General features: G+C 32.4%; 1 protein-coding gene across 1 annotated transcript in view; it reads right to left on the bottom strand.

The window, feature by feature from the left end:
- LOC109715643 (cinnamoyl-CoA reductase-like SNL6) overlaps window positions 2,041-9,940 on the bottom strand; it is a 42,290-nt gene continuing 34,390 nt past the window's right edge. Inside the window, exons 4-5 of the mRNA XM_020240755.1 lie at window positions 5,297-5,634; window positions 2,041-2,321 (exon numbers count right to left, since the gene is read on the bottom strand). Of these exons, the coding sequence (XP_020096344.1) occupies window positions 2,225-2,321; window positions 5,297-5,634 (435 nt within the window). The 3' untranslated portion in view covers window positions 2,041-2,224. The remainder of the gene's footprint in view (window positions 2,322-5,296; window positions 5,635-9,940) is intronic.

Raw genomic sequence — 9,940 nt, 5'->3', positions numbered from 1 at the left:
TCTTCGGCCGACCCTTGTTTCTGTGCAGTTCGTACATTCGGCTCATCCAGCCGAACTGATTCCATAGTAGAGATTTTCGAACTCGGCTGATCCGATCCCTCGTCAGCCGAATCGTTTGATCCAGTCGAAGGGCGCAAACTTCGAGGGTCACTGATCGTAGCCGTTCCACTTCCCGACACGCTTCCCTAGGAGGATCTTTGACCAGGTCAAAGAAGGGAGAATTCGGCTCCTAACACGGACAGATTGTAAATATTATTTATGATAAAATACAATATTATGTGAGCGGGATTATTAGGAGATAGGGTACGTATATAAAATGTGAAATTTAATATGCACTATTTGAGCGCAATTTAGGTAAAAAAAGTGATAGATACTTAATTCGTCAGCCATTGGATTAAATCCAATGACTAAAAATTAATATATTTTATGATAATTTAAAAATAAAATAAAAATTATACGACTGTGATTTATTCCATTAAAGTTGAATAAATGATATTGTCTCGCCCTGCTTTGTCTGTCTATCTGTCTAGGTTTAGACCTGACGAGGACATTAGGGTGTAAACAGGTGGAGTTTGTAACACCCCCAATAGTATCACATCGGATGAGATACTGATTCCGATCAATTTATATGAGGCCTTGCATGCTAATAATAATAATCGAGTTAAGCATTTTGGGTTGGTGGTTTGGCCCAACGAGTTATTATTGCTAGCGGATTAGATCGTTACACTTTCTTCATGTAGTGATTGTAGAGTTGATACGCGCTGTAGGAGCTTGCCAAAATCAGTGTTGGGTTTCTTCTTCCTCTACTTCTTTGGTACAACACTTCTAGGTGGATCTGTTTTTGCCAAATACATAGGACTACTCTCTATGTCTATTATTTTATATATAGAAATGTTTGAGGCAAAACTATGATAATAGTAGCATTATGGACACTTCCTGTGGAGTATCCCTTGTTGATATACATGCATGGTAGTAGTATTTTGATACCTCCATGGTTATCTTATGCATTGGGATATTAGTATCAACAAGCATGGTAGTAGTATTTTGATACCTCCTTGGATATCTTATGCATTGGGATATTAGCAACCTGATTGTGTTGTTCTTGATTATGCTATATATGTTCCTATGGTGATTAATAGAGGCATAGGTGTAGTAAAGCCATCATGAATTAAGCTGTATATTGACAGTTGACTATATAGTGAACTATTATTAATTATCAGATTAGTGGATATTGTGACCTTATATGATATATTGAGATTGTGCTAATGGGCACCTAAACAGTACTATTGTGATCTTTCTGATAATTGCATATGACTATAGCCTGCAAAGCCCTATTAAGCTTGACATTAACATATGTATACTCGATGGGTTCACGCCCCACGAGTGCCACTCAAGAGGTTTGGCCGAGCGATCGACATGGGCCAGACAGATAGTAGCCTGCGTGGAGCGAACCACTATAGTTGGGGGCTCAAGAGGTGTGCAAGCTTAACCAGACCATTGAGTTAGTCGTTGAGATTGTAAAATATGGCATTAGTTATCTATCTACATATGCATATTTAAAGTTTGTAGTTATTCACTTACCTGCCCAGTTAATACTATTTTTGCCCCTTCTAAACCTAGTGGTGTACGTCGTCGTCGTTGGCGATTGTTACCCACTAAGGACTATTGTTCAGTAGTTTAATTTTCACGCCCTCCTTCTATTTCAGAGTTCTCAGTGCCTGCATCTGATCAAGGTAAGGGGATAGCGAGCTAGTTAGCGTCTGCTACCCGCATACCTGAGTTAGAGGACCTGAGCTAGAGCTGTGTATATAACACACTGTACATTTTGGGACTAGTTTGTGCCAGAGGTACTGTTCTATGTAAATGATTTCTATTTTAGATTGCATTAGTATTCGTGTGCAATGGTTGATGTATATATAACATATTTATCCGATGGCTTATATTATAGATGATCTATTTTGTTATATCAATCCGACTTGAACCCAACCGGATAATTGGTTAAACATAGGTAATATGAAAGAGTCGATAACATGCCAAGCATAAAAAAGAAACTTCGCATCATTTAATCATTTTCCTTGGTATACAGTTAAATACAACGAAACATCCTGGCATGTACAGCATACGAATCGTGATCTAGTAATATCTCCCTCAAACTAGCCTTTATTTTGGAGAAAAATACGTACAATCTCAAAGCTACCAATTGCACTTAAGAATCAAAGGCACTCTACTCCAAGTCCATGTGCCTCCCGCTGCCAAACTGCACCATCACCTTGCTCAGCTTCTTATTCTGAATCCTCTTCTGGATCACCCTCAGCTCATCACTAAAAAGAAAAAAAGCAAATTACAAATCAGTTTTCTTTTTTTTTTTATGAGAATTTCATCAATAACAAACTAGCATTTTAAAGTAATTTTTATTATTTTCAGAGCAAAAAAAAAAAAAAATGTAAATCCTAATACCTATCATCAATTGCTAGAAAGGAAGAGTACGTAAATATTTATGGATAGACCTTAATTATCTACTATGATGCTGCAAGTTGGTCTCTTTACTGTTAACTTATTTTATTTTTATGGCAATTTAATCGCCATTCATTAAAAAGTCATACTTTTATTACAAAATTAATTCTCTGCTTACTTATTTGAATGTATCATGAAATAAATAATTATTTTAAAAAAAGAAAAGCAATTTTAGCAAAAAAGTAATAATTAAAAGTTTAAAGTGCAATGCGCATAAAAGTTCAAAAACAAAATTATTCAAAGTGGAAAATGTAGGGATGGAATTGTCATAAAAAGAAAATACTGAGGCCAGCCATATATTTTACCCAATAAAAAAATGATCAAATATAAGATTATTTCATAAACTAACAAACTTTTTAAATTTTTTCTATCACGCAATGTATTGTAGGTGTTAATTTTAACATTTCTCTACTTCAGAATTTAGTCATAAAAACATCATTAAAAAGAAAAGAAAAAATTGAGTTCGGCCTAGGTGAAAGACATATTAATAAATAATTACGCTAAGGCTTCCATCTTAATTAACCATGCACCTGGCTTTTTAATTTTTTTGTTGTTTGTATAACTAATCTGTATTTACCTGTTTACAGATTTAACTTAAGTAGGAAGTAGCTTTTATAGGATAGTTTTTCCAAGGCATCCTCTCCCTAAAATATATCTTTTATTTTGTTCATTTAAATGTTAACCAATAATTAGAAAGAAAAATGGTAAGCTTCAATTGGCCTCATGTTTTACTGAATTTTTTTTTTTTTTTTTGAGAGATATTGGGTACCAACCACCAAGCTCTTTGCCACTTGCTCTAGGGACGGTCGGTTGTTTTACTGAATTTAATTTTACTTTGTAGTTTGAAACGTTTTAGTTATTATTTTGTAGTTTTATCTTTTTCTTCTACATACGAAATTGTGAATAACAGGTATAATAAAGTTATATATTTTGCGGAAATGTCTATTAGTATGTACACCCCAAAAGGGCGGGTGTAGATCTTACACCCTCCATCCTAGAGTTGATAAAAAAAAAAAATAGTTTTTAGTAAAAATAAAAAAGTTAATGTGACAAGTAAAAAATTAATGGCTCTTGAATGGTATGGTGTAAGATTTACATCCCACTTTGAAGTGTAACCGTAGCATTGCTTTATATTTTGCAAGTCACGTAATAACCAAGTGCAAATTATGACTAGTAAAATATTTAACTTTGCCACCTAATTATCTGTAAAATATATTAATTTATTATATGTTGATTATATAGAACTAGGCTACTATACTACCGGTAGCACGGAGCGCTCCGTACTACCAAGTTGTTTTCGATGATGCGGCTTCCAAATCGATGATCGGCTCCGTTAGACTTGATCTACACTATTGAAAGTATTTAGAAACTAAATTTCATAATTTTTCGATATCATTTATCTATCAAACAAGTAGTCTAAAATTGAACGGCTGAAAATAAAAATCTCATAAAAAATTATGATAAAAGATTTAAATTCAAGATCAGATATACTGATCTTACTCTAAATAGTAAAAAAAATTTTCTATAAAATTTTCATCACATTTGGATTGTTTTACACCGTTAAACTCACAAACACACCACATCGGCCATTAAATCTGTCAATTTTGAGATCGTTTATTTTGATCATTAGTCAAATGATGTCGAAAAAATTTGAAATTTAGTTTCCAAATACTTTCAATTGTGTAGATCAAGATCGTCGATTTGGAAGCCGCATATTAAAAACAACTTGGTGGCACTTATCGCTCGTGCTACCAATAGCATAGTAGCCGGACTCGATTATATATATATACTATATATATATATATATAGAGAGAGAGAGAGAGAAAGAGAGAGAGAGAGTTGAGCTATAATACTATCGATAGTAAACGAGCCGTTTTACTACTGATTTGTTTTCAATGATAGAGCTTCCAAATTGACGAGCGCTCCGTTAAATATGATCTAAACCATTTTAAACTACTAGAAATCAAATTTCACGCACTTTCGATATTGTTCTTTTATCCATCAAGTGAACAGAAAAATGAATGGCTGAAAATGAATATCTTTAAAAATGATAATAGGAGTCTTGTTAATCAAGATCAAGAGTATAGATCTTGTTTTAAATAGTTTAAAGAATTTTCTAACAAAATTCAATTGATTTGATATCTTTACGCCGTTAAACAGAAAACGCCTCTTATCGACCATTAAATTACAAAATTTAAACCCTTTTATTATTAGGTAAATAATGTCGAAAAGATTTGAAATTTGATTTCTTAAACACTTCAAGTGGTATATATCATGTTCAACGGAGCTCGTCAATTGGAAAGCTCTATCATCGGAAACAAATAGGTAGTAAAACGGCTCGGTTACTATCGATAGTATTCTAGCAAAACCGTCATATATATATAATATATATATATAATATATAGAGTGGAGATAAAGGAAGAGAAGGGGAGAAAGAAATTGAGAGGAACAGAGAGAAAATGACTTTCCATTTTGGTCTCTTTTTTTTTTCCTCTCCAAGAGTGGAGATAAAGGAAGAGAAGGGGAGAAAGAAATTTTCTCTTCTTTTTTTTTCTGTATTCAAACAATAAGAGAAAAAAATTACTTTCCTTTCTTTTCTTAATTTTTTCTTTTCTCCACTCATGTTCTCTCCATCCGAACGAAGCATCGGCATTAAATATAGGTTTTAAAAGTAAAAGTGAAAAATCATTAAAAAGAGAAACAAAAAATAAAATTATGCTAAAACATAGGAGGGCAAATTGAAGTTTCCCTTGAAAAAAAGAAAAGAAGTTGGGGAACCAACCTTGGGGAAGGGTTGGAGGCGGCGGTGGGGGAAAGCATTTGGGCTAGCTTGATGGTGTCTTCTGGGCGGCAAATGGAGCGATCGAAGCAAAGGTAGCGGCCATAAGCAGAGGGTGACTCATAAACAGCAATGTGGGCGTCGGCAAGGAAGTCAATGGCGACGGTGACGAGGACGCCATCATCGTACATCTCGACAGCGCCTTTGAGGTAAGGGTTGTCAGCGGAGAGCATGGGGTCCACCACCAGGCCAGCGTTGACTGACACCATGTCCACACCCCGGTCCATCGCTAGCGCCCAAGCCGTCTTCTCTGACAACGTCTTCGCCAGAGCATGCCACAACTATGGACACAAAGATAGAATTAAGCACAACGAGAGGGGTATTTATATAATTTGAAAGTAAGAAGGAAAAACAACCAAGTCAGGTTGGCTAGCTCTAGCCATGTTGGCTAGAGGTCTCTGGGATATTACATGACTGTAGGATCAATTTTCGGTCGGAGAAATATATTCAAACAGTTATGTTTGCAGAACAAAAAAAAATCGTGGTCTAATCAATTGAAAAAAGAAAAAGAAAAAACAATTTTATTCAAATGAATACTACTACAGTCTACAGTGTTCCACGATATTGCTCTTATATGTTCATTATTTGTTGACAGTTCCATGTGGAGAGATTTAATTGATTGATACACACACTCCCAAAAGTATATATTATATAGAATTCCCAGCATATCTATTCCTATACATTATTTCTCATAGAAATTGCCACATGGCAATTCCTTCTTCACCCTCTCTCCACACTCTTTGATGCTTCGCCTTCCCATCTCATCTCTATCTAATGTTTCGTCTTCCCATCCGCCTACTTTCTAATTAATATATTCATATGATTTATTTTTATCTAAACAAATTGTTAAAAATATATATATATTTATTTGCTGTTGTAACTTTTATTATTGTTATGTATAATTTATTTGTTGTTGTAACTTTTGCCACATTTGTATATATCTAAGTTAAAAAATTTTAAAATTTTAATTTTGTCAATCTTTTATCTTCTATAATATTAACCCGTCGCAATGCACGAGTAACTTCACTAGTTTATAATATACAGGACCAATGTTTTGATTAATCTGCATTTCACTAAGGCATTTCGCTTTTTTTTTTTTTTTTTTTCCTTTTTTAGGAGACATATTTGTATGTAATATTCTTTGAGCTGGATAGAGAGTATGCAGGAGGAGGATATGAAACAGTCATTTATGCGACATATATATACAATATTTTTACGCGAAATAGAGAAAATATATAAGACCCGCGGCACTATTAATCCAACTACTAGTGGAGGAATAAGAGAACAAAGGCCACACAGTAACTCAAAGGTCAACTCGACAAAAGTTTCAGGCCACAAATAGAAAATGGGCCTAACCCAAACTCCTAGTAGGAGTCGCTTTATTTATTTCATTTAGAAATAAACTTAGCTGAAAATGTGAATCAACAAGAATTTGAACTTGAAACCTCAGGTACTAACCATCAAACCTTTGCCACTTGCGCTAGGGACGATTGGTTAGTAGCAACTGAACTTGTTAATAAAATCGTTGATAGCTAAATGTACTAAAAATTTCCATTCAAATTGCAATATTTAAAATTTTGCAATTAAATTATTAATTATTAGCTAGTTATTTATTTCAATCAATTCATCTGTTAAAGTCTACCAATTTTTTTTAGAAGAGAAGTGACTTAAACTAACTCTTCAGTTATCATATCATCTATATATTACTTTTAATCTCCACATGATTTCTTGAAGATTGTATAATATATAAATGCAAGGACATAATAGGCGAAATGCAGTAGCCACGTATAACATGGAAGCTCAATCAATTATCAAATTACTGTTGCATCATCTATTAGATAGATTTGGTGGTCAAATCATGTGAAACAACCGTTGTACTCTAAAAGCTTAAGCTTTTAGAGAACGGTGTTTAAATATATTTATATTTAACACTCTCCCTCACGTCTGGGCTCGAGACTCTTTAATCGGCCCATGACGTGAGCTTGAATTAAATGGGAGGAAATTAATATGCTAGGAGCCTGACGTGACTCGAACTCAGGACCTCCTGCTCTGATACCATGTGAAACAACCGTTGTACTCTAAAAGCTTAAGCTGTTAGAGTACAACGGGGAGGTTCTGAGTTCGAGTCAAACCTGGCTCTGATACCATGTGAAACAACCGTTGTATTCTAAAAGCTTAAGCTTTTAGAGAACGGTGTTTAAATATTTTTATATTTAACACTCTCCCTCATGTCTGGGCTCGAGACTCTTTAATCGGCCCATGACGTAAGCTTGAATTAAATGAGAGGAAATTAATATGCTAGGAGCCTGGTGTGACTCGAACTCAGGACCTCCTGCTCTGATACCATGTGAAACAACCGTTGTACTCTAAAAGCTTAAGCTTTTAGAGTACAACGGTTGTTTCGCAAATCACGTGGTCAAATCATTCGGCACAAATCTGCAAATCAAAAAAATTCAAACAAACGTTGGACATAATTAGTCAATTGAAACAGAAAGCGAAGTTTACTGACCATGTATACAGTAAAAACTACCATCAATCTATTTATGAGTTGAACTAGCTAGTACCATTTTTGGGAGGGCATTTCGGGGACTACAAGAAATGCTCTATTTCATGCATTTCCTCTGAAAGGGTTAAGAAGCAATTTTAATTTTTGAGCTAGTCACTTGGTTAAAGACAATGGGTTAGAAAACTTAGCGCGAGGATTAAATGGACATAATGTTGTACATGTGTAAATTCCCCTACTTCATTGACAATTGAGACACCAAATTAAGAACGAGAGGGTACTTTTATCTTTTTATGGGAACACTTTTAGAAGAGTCAGTAGGAGTATGATAGTTCTAATTAACTAACAAAATTAACGATGAATGAGGCTCCACGTGGACCCAAACTTAGATTCTTTGTTTTACTTTACCACTCGGCTACAAATATATCTAATACTATTAAATGAAAGATTATAATTAATCACTATCTGAAATACCACTAGATTCAACAAACTTGATTTCTTGATTATAAAACAAAATATTCTTTCCCAACGTACATACTTCCACTATTTTTTTTAAGAAGAATTTAATTATTCAGATCGATATATAAATTAAATAATCATATAGGTGGAAATAGTCTAATGTCTTGATAAACTAGAGTTGCTTTGGTTGGCCAAAAGTGAGGCGCCGAATGTAGAAATCTCAAAAAGTAACAATTTATCGGTTATTTAGTTTGCAAAAATAATACAAAAGTTACTTTATAAAAGTATGTTACAGGTGCCTATGCAAAGATTAAAATGGGCATCAAATTAATGTACATGTGCACAAACTAGAGAAAGAGACTAAGAGCGTGTTTGGTTTGCTTCTTTTTCACCCTAAAATCGAAATCGGAATCGGAATGGGTGAATTCATTTGTGGGTGTTTGGTATGCGGGAGTCTCATTCCGATTCCGATTTTCAAATGGAATGGGAATCCTCCAATCACCTTTTTTTTCAATCCTACCTAGGAGGCCGAATTGGAAGTTGAATCCGAACGGAATGGATGTTTATTCGAATTAATTTTTTTTTCAACTTTTTTAATTAAAAAATAAGTTAAAATTTAAAAATTAAATATATAATTTTAAATTTTAATTTGAACTTAAATTAAAAATTAAAATTTAATCAAGTATTTCGAATCTAACTTATGAATTTGAATTTAAATTAAAATTTAATTTATATAAAGTTTTATTCAAATTTTATTTCGAACTTAAATTAAATTTATGAATTCAAATTAAAATTAAAATTATAATTTTAAGTTTGAATTTGAATAAATCAAAATTTAGTTTCATATTTTGAATTATCCATTCAACTTCAAAGTTTAATTTTTTTTAAAAAAAATAGATTTAAAATTTTGACATTATTTCAAAATTTGGATGTAAATTTTTAATATTTAATTTTTAATTTGAATTTAAATTAATATATTATAAAGATAATGTTAGTATATTAATTTGATACGTTTTTTATATCCACCTGAACCAAACACCGACAATGGAAATGATTTATTCCGATTCTGATTCAGGTGATGAACCAAATAGAATTAGGTAATGAGTCATTCCGATTCCGATTCCAGCTTATTTTGATTTCGATTCCGATTTCGACTCCGACTTCGAGCCAAACACGCCCTAAGGCCACATATGGATCCATAGTTTAAAAATTCCATCGAAATTTTATTTTATAATTTTGGTCTAAATAAAATACGAAATTCTATGATTACAAAAGAAAAATTCACACAGCTTCATTTCTAAGTTGGTTGGATATATATTATACAATTTCACAAGATTTATAAGAATTAAATTTCCAAAATTTTAAATTTTAAAATTCAAAATTCAAAAGCAAAATTTTAAAAATCTAAAATTCAAAATTAAAAATTTTAAAATAAAATTTTAAAATTTTAAAATTTAAAATTTAAAATTAAAATTTTAAAATTTGAAAACTAAAATTGAATCTGAAATTTAAAATTTAAAATTTAATTTAAAATTTTAAAATTTAAAATTTGAAATTTGAAATTAAAATTTAAAAGTTCAAATTTATATTTTAAATTTTAAATTAAAATTTTAAAATTACAAATT

Source organism: Ananas comosus, linkage group 9 (assembly GCF_001540865.1).
Source record: "Ananas comosus cultivar F153 linkage group 9, ASM154086v1, whole genome shotgun sequence".
In the NCBI taxonomy this organism is placed as follows: domain Eukaryota; kingdom Viridiplantae; phylum Streptophyta; class Magnoliopsida; order Poales; family Bromeliaceae; genus Ananas; species Ananas comosus.
This window is presented reverse-complemented; position numbering and strand designations above follow the sequence as displayed.